This window comes from Scylla paramamosain, chromosome 19, assembly GCF_035594125.1.
Source record: "Scylla paramamosain isolate STU-SP2022 chromosome 19, ASM3559412v1, whole genome shotgun sequence".
In the NCBI taxonomy this organism is placed as follows: Eukaryota; Metazoa; Arthropoda; class Malacostraca; order Decapoda; family Portunidae; genus Scylla; species Scylla paramamosain.
In genome coordinates, this window is record NC_087169.1 from 9,003,734 (window position 1) to 9,016,343 (window position 12,610).

The window sequence follows — 12,610 nt, forward strand, 5'->3', positions numbered from 1 at the left end:
CCACGCAGAACATTCATGTCGGGACAGATGCCTCGCGCAAGCAAAACGATCATATTTCTGGCCGACTATGAGAAAAGATATCTTTCAACACTGTGCGCTCTGTCCTCAGTGTGTTTCACACCGTCCTTCACTCACTCACGACAGTCCATCGCTTCCATACCCCATCGCTTCAGCTCCTTGGGATTCAGTCTCTGTTGATCTGCTCAAACTTCCGCTTATAGAGAACGGCTATCAGTATCTTTTAGTTTGTGTGGATAGTTTTACTCATTTCACCATTCTTGTTGCTGTCAAGAACAAAACTGCAACTTCTGTAGGTCGTACAATCATTGACAACATAATTTGTCCTTATAACTCTCCTCACGTCATCTTATCTGACAATGGCGCTGAATTCAATAACTCTGTCTTATGGGAGATTTGTAAAGAATTTCATATCAAGAAAAGTAACATCATTCCTCACTCACCTTGTTCAAACAGCAAAATAGAGCGTTGTAATAAATGTATCTTTGACGTTCTGCATTGCATAACAGAAGCAAAGCACTCATGAGACGAATGGCTTCCTCAGATAGCCTGCTCTATCAACTCAGCAACCCCCTCCACCATCAACGAGTCTCCACATTTCATGCTGTTTGGTACTGACAAGTGTCTTCCATATGAATTTCTCCACAGCACACCACATCCTGTCTACAACATGGATGACCATGTCAAGTGTCGTCTCCGCGATTTTCAGTTCACCCATAAGCTTTTTTATGGTCGCCTCATTGCATTGCAAGCTGAGATGCTGCGGAAACAACATCATAGAGCAACAGATTCTTCCATTGAAGTTGGTGATATAGTCTTTGCCAGAGTTCACGATTGCAACTCTAAATTAGATCCATTGTTCTTTGGGCCACACCATGCAATCGAATCTTTCCATGGCCACAAAGTAAAAATTCTTGATCTCAAAACCAGGGGAGCAGATCGTCCATGCCAATCATTTGAAGTGCGTGAACAAGAGATTTGATGATAAGTGTGCACATCAGGTACCATTAAGTTCTGATTTAACAGATCCTTAAAGTTTCTCAGGCTTAACCAAACACACATCTTCTTACAGACTGAAACTTCGTCCCCATTCTAAGGTTTAATCATCCAGTTTCAATATCATGTATCTATGTGTATATTTCTCTTATATGTGTTATACATGTATTATATTACCTTATCATGTCTGTATGTTATTATTAATGTCCTCATTCCATACTCTCTTTCTTTCTGATGTCATGTATTATCTGTTAATTGCTCCCATTTTATATATTTATTGTTATGTGCAAATGTTAGGATGCATTTTTCGTGGAGGAAGGCAATTGTATCACTCAACAATTATTATTATTATTTATATGTACATTCATCATTCATATATCCAGTTTCACATGTGTGTGTTCATATTAATCCCATGTGTGCCCATTGCCAGCCAGTCTATTCTGTTTTAACCTTTCTCCTCCTTCTCTACCTCTCAAGGGAATTTCGCATCCACTTCCAGTCCTTAAGAAAACATCTGCCTTCGCTCTGAGTCCTTCTCACTGGTCATTGGCCAAAATAATGAGCTCTCTTATTGGCCCTTTCACCTCATTTCCTGTCATTTCATTGGTCATTTCTTCATCCTTAAACCTAAAACATGATTCACTTAGCTCACATAAATATTGCCTGCATGGTAGTCTCACTCTCAGTCAGTCAGTCAGTCTCCATCTGAGAGTCAGTCACGAGCAGTCATTCTTGATCTCTCACTCAGTTCCGCTCAGTCAGCAGTCAGTCTTGGTCTCTCAGTCAGTTCCGCTCAGTCACAGTCAGTCTTGAGAGACGCTGCTCAGTCACCACCAAAGGTTCATATCAGAGAGAACAATCATTAGTCACATTATAATCTCGTCTCGTATCAAGTGTGTACATTCTCTACAATTAAATCAAGAACTCTCATTATCGTGTCTTTTACTCACACACATCGACAATATCATCTTATTACCCACGACCTCCAAGCAGCCAGAAATACCCATCTCACTACCGGTCCTCCACACTACCAACACACCAAGCTCCTCATCTGATCCAGTAGTGGCAAGCATCATCAACTAAGGCAAGCATCAGCTGGGGCGAGTATCTCATCTAAATTCAGAACAGTAGTGGAGAGAAGTCGCATGAATTCTAGAACAGTGATAGCAGCAGTAATCAATCAAACAGGAAACAGGATTATAGCTGATACTATTAGTAAGGGGAGATATGGAGGTGTTATGTAATGATCAGCAGATGTGTCTACCGTGGAGGTCTTCAGTGGTGAACCAGAGCCTTCAGTGATTAGATGGAGATGTTGGCAATTGTTTTGCTTGGTGAGTTGTTTCGTCTGTTTAGGAAAGTTTCAGTGTCAGGGCAATCCATGATGTAGTGGTGTAGTGGATCATCTGTTTCTGTTTGACAGTATGTGTAGATCTCAGGGAGTGTTCCTTTGAACTGGTTAAAGGTCTTGTACCATAGCTGTAGCAGATGTATGTCTACTTGTATCTTCCTAGCTTTATGTGGGATGGATATGTCTTTGGCAGCAGTTTGGAGAGAGAGAGAGAGAGAGAGAGAGAGAGAGAGAGAGAGAGAGAGAGAGAGAGAGAGAGAGAGAGAGAGAGAGAGAGAGAGAGAGAGAGAGAGAGACGGTGGGGAGGGGATGTCGGGCACAGCAATGGGGTCTACTCAAGTTCGTCAAGAACGTGTCAAATGTGCACTGACCTGTACTGGACATATAACGTACATAATACAGGAATGGCAACACTGCTGCATGACCCAGCAGCATGCTGAGCCAGCAGCATGCTGAGCTTGTATGATTGAAAGACATGCAGGAACAATAAAACATGTGAATAATGTGAAAACCCTGAAAAATACAAGAAGCATATTGGATATGCCGTCTGTTAGTGGATACAGCAAGAAAGAAAAAATGGTGAAAGAAGGCGAAATAAGGTCAGCGGCTGTTATCAATGAGCTTAATCTTCCTTTTCAGCCATTGATCATATTCTTCCCGTGATAAAAGCATTATGCCCTGATTCAGATATAGCAAAAAAAATTTGTGGGAAAACAAAATGCTCGGCAGTTGTGAAGAACGTGCTGGGTAAGAAGGAGCAGGATGATTTACTTGATCTACTAAGAAACAACTACTTTTCGTTTATAGTGGATGAATCAACAGACCCTGGCTGCATTAAACATCTAGCTCTTGTAGCCATAGTGGCAACTATGAAAGGTGTGAAGGATATGTTTCTAATGTTTGTTTCCTTGGAAAGTGCCACTGCATCCAGCCTTTATGAACATATGAAGTCTGTGTTCAGAAAAGCTGATATACCATACAAGGAACACATGATAGGATTTGCTGTTGATGTTGCCACTGCAATGATGGTGATAAATAACTCCCTTTCAACTCTACTTTAACAAAATATTCCAAATTTGTTTGTGATAAAATGGATTTGCCACTCTTTTCATCTCTGTGTTTTGTATGCTTGCAAAAAAATTGCCTAGGTGGGTTGAGGACCTGGAACGTGACATGTACAATTACTTCTCGTCTCCTAAGTAGTCCATGGCTCTCAAGGAGTTTCAGGAATTTGTTAATGTGAAGCTGTACAAGATTCTACAACCATCCCAAACACGATGGCTGTCACTGCTCTGTGTAGTGAAAAGACTTCTGGAACAACTCCCAGCTATAAAGCTGTTTTTTTTTTTGCACAAGCAGTATTGGAGGATTGACTGCAAACATCCCAGTTCATCTTACAGAAAAGTTAATGATCCTGTAAGTAAACTGTACCTAGAATTTCTAGATTATGTATTGCCTTTCTTCATTGACCTTAATAAGGAAATGCAAGCTGAGGACCCAAAGATTAATACTCTTAGTCTCTTAGAATCTCTGCAGTCTTGGTTACTACACTTGAGTGTTAGAGTCAACAACACTAGCAAAGGTGAAAATCAGAGACCCGACTAATTTTTTTTTCCCTTAGAAGGTATGTACTTCTGTGGTTGGGTCAGGCTAAGATGTCTTGATTTTTATATTGAGTGCATCGCAGCTTCTACACAGATTTAATTTTGCTGATCCATTATTTGAATCTTTCAAAGCATTAGATCCTCAGTGTATTTTGATGAAAACCATCCCTTCCATTGCCTCATTAGCATCTAAGTTTCAAATCTTGTCCATGAGAATGACTTAAACACCATTGACACTGACTGGCATTTTGCTAAGGGATACATAAATTAATGTTCAGAGCGAAAGTTTTGGATGGAAGTGAAGTTTTCAATGGTGGGAAACTTCATGACAAAACTGTTATGCTTGCCTCATTCAAGCATCAGTGTAGAGGGAGTCTTTTTTTTTTTTTTTTTTCTCATATCAGTCTGTTGAAAACAAAAACCAGAAATTCTCTGAACACAGACAAATTAACTGGAATGATTCATGCTAGGAGAACATTAGAAAATTCAACATCAGACAATTTTGAACTTACATCAGTACACATGAATCTGATCACGGATTGCATATACAAACCAGACCAGCAGGAGTAAACCATCAAACATCTATAGATGGACAGTAGCAACATGAGTAGATAACTGTGCAAGTACATGTGAGTATATTATTTCATCACTGTACGTATTAAGGTAATATTTCTTACATATACATATGTATGAATGATCCTTAAAAAAAGATTAACAAACAGGATAATTTTAAAGCAAACAGGGTAATGTTAAGGATGAATTAGGGTAAAGTTGGCAACTCGACCTGACAACATTTACAGTTACAGTTACACTCCAGCTCTACTACTAACTGCTCCACCCCAGTTTACTTTTTATCCATGTGGACAACTCAGCTAAGTATTCCAAGTCTCAGGCCTTAACTTTTAGGTATTTAGCATATTCATATGTCTGCACAACTTAAGGTAAACATCATAATTATATAACCTGGACTTGGTGTCACGTATGCTGGTAACAAATTTTCACACCAGCAGGATCAGGACAGAGAAAGCAAGACTGGGTGAGATATGGCAGAGTTGACAACTGCCAAGTGCTTGACATTTATGCCAGTAATGATAATAATAATACAAAAAGGTTATGACGATACAAGCAGTTAGGTTCCATTTGAATTGCTCGTATAGTGAATTCTCATATAACAAAATATAACTAATGGCAAAAAAAGGGTCCATGATCCTTGTCAAAAGTAAGTTTTCAAGCTAAAACATATGATACCAAACACAACAAATGCCTGTATTACAGAAATGCCGATAAAGCAACAGGAAAGAGAAACCAGCATAAAAAGAACATGATTTGACATTAATTAAACATATAAAACATGCATAATACTCACCAATACATAGCTAATGCGTCAGGGAGGGTCATTCGCTCACCATTCGTGCCTCTTAACAATTTCTATCATCTATGTGTTATTGGGACTCTACCTCATTTAGTCTTACCGCTATGACTTACACCAAAACTCACTGGTCACTTCGGAGGCATAGGTAGCACTTAAGAGGCAAAATAAGGTACAATCTATCAATCTATACACCACGTGGTCAGTCACACACACACAACACACCAAAGACAATAAATGAAAGAATACGTCAACAGTAACACTGTGATACATCCCAACACCAATCGGTCACATAAAGCACTGAACATTTTACTTGTACTATATTGTAAATGTGCTTGCAAGCAAAATAATGAGAGTGTACAAATATAAAATCGAGCAGTAAGGCCATAAGGATGGGAGCTTGAGAGACACCAAGTTCAACTGAAAAGAGGACTGAAGGAAGAATGAATGGTAGATAGGGACAAAGGAGGTGTACACTGTTCTCTTCCAGTGCTCACAAACTTGTCCATGTGCATCTGAATCATTGATACAGCCCAGATGTGTTAGTGGGAGGGTGCCTTTCAAACTTTGTAATTTTACTTGCCTAAGACTGAAGCTCATAACATCAGATTTTTGCAGTCATATAAAGAAAATACTTCCAGATTTACACATCTCATATCATAGATTTCTCGTATAATGGATGCTTCTATAATGGGACCTCCCTGTAATAATAATAATAATAATATTAATAATAATAATAATAATAATAATAATAATCATCATTATTATTATTATTATTATTGTTACAATGCCAGGGGGAGGGGTGGGGAGTGGAGCCTAGTAGCCGCCACCACCACCACCGGCTGCTGTTGACCACCGTCTCAGCGTACGGGGAAGACAGACAGCAGTGTACCCCCGACGTCGTAACTCCTCCGGATCGGTGCACGCCACTGCGGCGGGATAGGCCTCTCAGGGAATGCGCGAAGCACTCTACCTTGCCTTTTGCCGTTCTGCGACTCTCAGAGACTTTCCCAAGCGCTCTAGCTAGGGTGAATAGATCATTTCCCTCTCCTATGGTCTTAGCCCAAACCCACATACGTGAGCGTCTTTTAAGTCACTTAAGGGAACACTGGAGATCGTCAAGGAAACAATCTTTTCCTAAGTCTGGTTTATTCACTTTATTATTAAAGGTTTATTGAGTATTATGTCAACATATACATATATACATATTGCACAAAGGAAAAAATATACATGAATGTACATAATACACAAAGCGGGCACCAGCCCGCAGGTGGGGGAGTCTTGGGTCCCGGTGGTGGGCAGTGCGGTGGCGCGGCGAGGAGTGCTGCTCGCCGGTCAGGAAAGGAGCTGCGACCTGATCAGCGGGGCGGGGGCGCTGCCCTGAGAACTCGCAGCATCAGGTCTGTGGGCGTGTGGCGGACGATGAGGGCAGCCCTGGCCTCGCGGCTGCTGAGGAGATCACCGCCTACAGGATGGGCCGGTGGTGGCGGCGTTGGTCTGAGGGCGGCGGTGGCCGGACAGGACAGTAGGTAGTGCACTAGCGGGTGGCGGCTGTGCCTCCCGCAGTGGTCGCACTCCTGCCCCCGAAAGTCGTCGTACAGCTGTTCCCTGGAGCAGTAGCCCAGCCTTACGCGTTGCAGCAACACGCCGTCTGCTCTGGGCTGCTGCTGGGAGGCGTCCAACGACTGGTAGCCAGTGGCGGAGGCGTACCAAGCTGCCTGTCTCTTCCTTGTTTCCAGCTGCCGGTGCGTGTGGCGGGCGCGCTTGGTTGCGGCGAGCCTGGCTCGCGCCCTCACTTGGCTCAGGCTGGGCGGCACATGCCTTGTCACCTGGGGGCCACTAGCAGCTCTCTTGGCGGCTGCGTCAGCAGCCTCGTTGCCTCGTACTCCCACGTGGCTGGGTATCCAGTTGAGCCTCACCCGCCGCCCCTGCGCGGCGAGGCTCTGGAGGCTACCCAGGATGGCGGTGACGAGGCCCACGTTGTCGCTGGGATACGGCTGTTGTAGAGCCTGTAGCCCCGTTCTGGAGTCGGTGTGGAGCACCACGGTGCGCTCCCGCCGGTGTTGAGCGTGCTCCAGGGCCAGCAGGATGGCCACCAGTTCTGTCTGCAGGGTGGAGCAGTGGTCGGGAGTCCTCTCACACACCTCGGCCCCTCTGGTGATGGCAGCAGCACCCGTCCTTCCGCTGTCAGGGTCAGCCGAGCCGTCGGTGTAGTACACAACACTGTCTGGCCCGGTGACCTGCGCCATGGCCATGAAGGCGTGCTGCCGCATCTCCTCCACGGCGCAGAGCGCCTTGCTGGCGGGCAGCTGTGTGGCGGAGAACTCTGCCGCGGGTGGCTCCCACGGGGGTGGGGCGCGGAAGGTGGGGGCAGGGAGGTCCGCCTGTGGCCAGTTCTCCATGCGAGCCAGGTTGTGGGTAGCCAGCGTGCACTGCAGCAGCCACGGGTTGCGGCGGAGAGATTCGGCACCCTGCGTCCCCGCCAGCCTTAGTCTCCTCTGTGTCACTCCCTCCGCGTCACGCTGCAGCACCCTCGCTACGCGGCAGGCCGTGATCTGCTGTACCCTGGTGGTGAGGGGTACCAGTCTGGTCTCGCTCTGCATGACACATGCGCTGGACCACCTCGGTGCCCCCAGCATGGTCCTCATTGCGGTGTTTTGTAGCACCTCGATCCGCTCCTGCTGGTTTGGAGAGAGTGCTATGAGGACGGGGGCGCTGTAATCCACCAGCGAGCGAACAGCGTGCACGTAGTACTGGCGCAGGACGGAAAAAGTGGCGCCCGCGCTGATTCGCGTCATGGCCCGCATCACGTTCAGCCTAGACTGCGTCCTCTCCCTCAGGTAGGCGGCGTGGGCTGTGAAGGACAGCCGCTTGTCCACCCACACACCGAGGTACTGGTAGGAGTTGGTCCATGCCAGCTCAACTCCCTGGACGCGGAGCTGCCAGGTTGGGTCTGCCGCCTTCACCATCATGGCCCGGGACTTCTCTGCCGAGATCTTGAGCCCCAGGTCCTGGCATTTCCCGCTGATGAGGTCGAGTGCCTGCTGCGTCCTCCTGAGCTTGTTGCCCCTTCCGGTGACGACGAGGGCGAGGTCATCGGCGTAGCTCAGCAGGACGGTGCCAGCGTGGAAAGGCAGTGCCACTAGCTGTTCCATCAGCAGGTTGAACAGTAGAGGGCTGAGGATGCCGCCCTGGGGCGTCCCGTTCTCAAGTACCTTGAAGGTCGACCTCAGGCCCTGGAACCTAACCCTGGCGCGGCGGCGCTGCAGGTAGTCGCGGAGCCAGGCCAGCAGCCTTCCTCGCACCCCTTTCCGCACGAGTGCGTCGAGGATGGCGTGAGGGCTGGCTAGCTCGAACGCCTTCTCGAGGTCGATGAAGACGATGACGGCGGGGCGGTGGTCAATTTGGGTCAGCAGGGCGAGGATGCTGTCTGCCGTGCTCACTCCGCGGGTGTAGCCGAACACATGTGGGTGAGAGGGCCCCACGCGCCACTGTAGCCGCGCGAGCACCATCCTCTCAGCCGTTTTGGCCGTGCAGCTGAGGAGAGAGATGGGTCTGATCTTGGTGGGCTCCCTCGGCTTTGGAATCGGCTGAATGTCGGCTTCCTTCCACGCGGGCGGCAGACAGCCCGCCATCCATGAGGCGTTGATGGTGGCCAACAGCGCGGCGTCCCCAGCCGGCCCAGCGTGCGCCAACATGGAGTATGGCACGCCGTCCGCCCCCGCTGCCGTGTCGCGGCCTCTCCTCCTAGCCCGCTCCAGCTCTTGAAGGGAGAAGGGCTGGTCAGTCACGTCGGCTTCCTCCATCGCCTCCCTGACAGCCTCGTCGCGGTGTGGTCGGAGCTGCTGCTGGATGCGTTGTGTCTGGGGAGGAAGCTGGTCACTGGAGCTCCACGTGGTGAACATGGTGGCGAGCCTCTCTGCCTCCTGCTGCGGGTGCGGGTGGGCGGGCGGGCGGGGCGGGGCAGCGCCGGAGGCTGTCCTCACGCTCCTCCACAGCTGGCCTAGAGACGTGTGGTGGCTAAAAGTGGCGCACCACTCCAGCCACTTAGCCTCTCTGGCCCTCAGGGATACCTGCCGTGCGCGGGCCACCACATCCTGTAGGAGTCTTAGGTTGTTGGGGTTGGGGCGCCTTTTGTACAGTTTTCTGTGCTGGTTGACACGGTGGTTGTGCTCGCGCACCTCTTCGTTGTAGTACCACCAGTCTGTCCGGTGGCGGCGGCTCGGGGTGCACCTGGGGATGGCTGCGGCGGCTGCGGTCTGGATGGCCGTCGTCAGGTCCCTCTCCTGCTGATGTAGGTCGGCGGGCGGCTGATAGGCGGCCCACCACTCGTCAAGAGAGGCCTGAAACTTGGTCCAGTCCGCTCTCCTTATGTTCCAGCGTGGGGGCGGGCGGGGTGGGACCGGCGGGGCCACTGGGAGGGTGGTGAGGGTGGCAAAGTGGTCGCTGGTGAGGGTCGGGTGCACCTGCCACGTAGCGCCTGCCGCCAGGTCACTCGAGACCAACGTGAGGTCAAGCCTTCCTCCCCGGGTGTGGGTGGACTCCCCTGTGTTGAGAAGGCACACGTGAGGGATTTCCTCGAGCAGCACGGCCAGGTGGCGGCCCGTTTCGTTGGCTGGGGACGGTGACTGTAGCATGGGGTGGTGGGCGTTGAGGTCGCCCGCAACCAAGAGACTGGAGTGGGAGGCGAGGGTGAGAAGCTCTCCTGCCTCCAGCTGGTGTCGCTGGCTCCTGTATACGTTGTATACCAGGAGCGGGAGACTTCCCACCTGCAGCTCCAGCGCCAGGACCTCCACACCGTCCCCGCAGTTGACTGGGGCTGCAACCCTACGGTGAGGGATTGTGCTCCTCGCCAGCGCTGCACAGCCTCGGGTGCCCTCCGCTGTGGGGAGCGAGTGAAGGGTGTAGCCCGCCACCCTCCATTCAAAGTCGGCGGGCGTCAGTGTTTCCTGGAGGAGCACAACGTCAAGGTGCTCCTCGAAGACGGCCTGTAGGACTTGATGTTTCTTGGGTCGCAGGCCCTGCACGTTCCATTGCAGGACTCTGAGCCTGGGGGGCCCTGCAGGCTGGTCCGCGTGGGTGGCGCCCTCAGCATATCTCCTCTCCATGTTGGTGGTGAAGGTCTGGTGGTTGGAGGGAGGGGCACAGACGTGGGTCCCTCGAGTTCAGCGGTGGTGGCAGGAGGCCGCACTCAGAGATGGCCGTGGCCGTCTCCTGGCGGAGAAGCGCGTCCAGATCGTCCCGCCTAGCGGGGACGTGATCGGGGCTGGCAAGCAGCTCCGCCATCAACTGCACCATCCGCGCCACGAGGCAGTTGACCACCGCGCGGGTTTCTTCGCTGAGACAGGCAGGCACCCCGTGGAGAGGATCGCTCGGGACCATGGCTCTCCTCCTCACCGTTGTCGGTGCTGGGCCTGTCGCCGCACGGGCGGGGGCGTCGCCGGGAGGGTCTCTCCCTTGTGTGCCGCTGCTCGGGTGGTGGGTCTTGGCTCGAGCATGCTTGGTAGGGGTGCTACCTGAGCGAGTGGAGGGGTGGGCGGAGGGGGTGCGGCTCTCCGTGCCTATGGCTGGAGGCTGTACCTCGGGTCGGCGGTGAGGGGGTTGCCGGTTAATCTCTTCCGGTCTTGCCGCTGGCTGGGACGGGGGTGGGGGGGTGGCCCAAGCTGACCTGACTGGAGGTGGGGCGGGTGCAACGGGATCTCGCGCTGACCTTCCTGGCTGGCCACGTGGTGGATGCTGTTGCTGCTGGGGCTGAGCGATCTGTTGCCGGGGCTGCCCATGCGACGCTTTATGGCGACGTCGACGTTGCCGCCTTGGTGGCGCCTGAGACTGCTGTTGTTGCTGCTGGCGTGAACGAGGCATCCTACGGAGCCTCTCAGGGCACTGGGGGTTCCACGCGTGGTGGTTTTTCCCACAGTTTGGGCACCTGGCGGTGGTTGCCTCGTTGGCCTTATGGCGGGCGATGCACTCCTCCGTCGGGTGGGGCAGGCTGCACACGCCGCACCTGGCGGCATGTTCGCACCGCGCCTGCAGGTGGTTGTACCGTTGGCACCTGTAACATCTTACAGGCTCACCTTGGTAGGGGCGCAGGGAGTATCTGCCCCAGCAGCCGAGATCCAACTTGGCGGGCGGCGGCCCCACACACACAAGTAGCACCTGTCTCGTGGGCAACTTGTCCCTCCTGGAGGTCAGACGCTGGGCGGAGGTCACCTGAGGGTGAGCCTCTACCGCCTCGAGAGGCAGGTCGAGCGGGTAGCGCTCCAGCACCACCTTGTGCCTCTTTTCGCTTGGGTCGAGGAGGAGCACCCTGTTTCCTTCCTCCGCGATGCGGCGCAGGAGTGCCGTGGAATCCTCGTCCTTGGGCGTGACCACGTGCTCACCCTTGAGATTAACCCTTACCTGTATCCGAAGGGTCGGATACTCCCTCTCGAGGGCAGAGATGGCTCGGTAAGAGTTCTCGTATTCGCCCAGGCTGCCCAGCTTGAACTTGGGCCTCGGGGGCTGGTGGCGGCGAGCTCGGCTGGTCGTGACGGTAGTCCATCCTTGCTCTTCACCGCCGTCCTGCTGCTGCTGCTGCACCACGTCGCTGAAAACGGAGAGGTCGAGTGGGGCCCAGTCCGCTTCGGTAGCGTTGTCCTCCTGCCATGAAGGCTGGAGGCTGCGGGTGGCTCGCTTCGGTGAGCGCTCATCACTGCTGCTGTCCTCCAGCAGGTTACGGGCCGCTTTCTTGGGCGTGGAGCACTTTAGGGATGCTGAAGAAGAAGATGCTCTTGCCCTCTTCCCTGAACCGTTGTTCAGCACTAGCACTTGGTCACTGTTGAATGCCATGACGATTGAACGAGGCGGGAACGACACACGTGGTATTTAGGGTAGGTCAGAGGGAGCGTGGCAGCGACCACGTCCGACCCCGACCGTGGCCCAGTCGTGACTGTGGTTTATTCACAAATTTTCCTTACTCTTATTACAAATGTAGAAAATAATACTCAAGTTTCTTAAGTATCTATGCCTTTACACATTAAGGAAAAACTAAATTAACAAAACAATCACTTCTTGGAATAACTAAAATAATAATGTAACCTATTCTCCTCCCTTCATCTTAAATGAATAATGCATCTCACTGTATAATAAAATAATGAAACTTATCTCTTTGAGTAAATATAGTCCTCCCTACAGAACATCCGTTCTCTCTTTCTCTCTCACCTTCCGTTTTTTCCTACTCCCACAAGCTATACTATGCGATTATGTAACATTATTATTATTATTATTGTTTTT

The 12,610-nt window shown here is 51.0% G+C and overlaps 1 protein-coding gene across 1 annotated transcript; it reads right to left on the reverse strand.

Annotated features, from left to right (window-relative positions):
- Window positions 1-6,696: 6,696 nt before the first annotated feature.
- Window positions 6,697-12,166, reverse strand: LOC135109470 (uncharacterized). Its single transcript, XM_064020848.1, has 2 exons — window positions 10,634-12,166; window positions 6,697-10,461 (listed from the first exon to the last, which is right to left on the reverse strand). The coding sequence occupies exons 1-2, from the start codon at window positions 12,164-12,166 to the stop codon at window positions 6,697-6,699; spliced, it is 5,298 nt and encodes a 1,765-aa protein (XP_063876918.1).
- Between the last annotated feature and the right edge of the window lie 444 nt (window positions 12,167-12,610).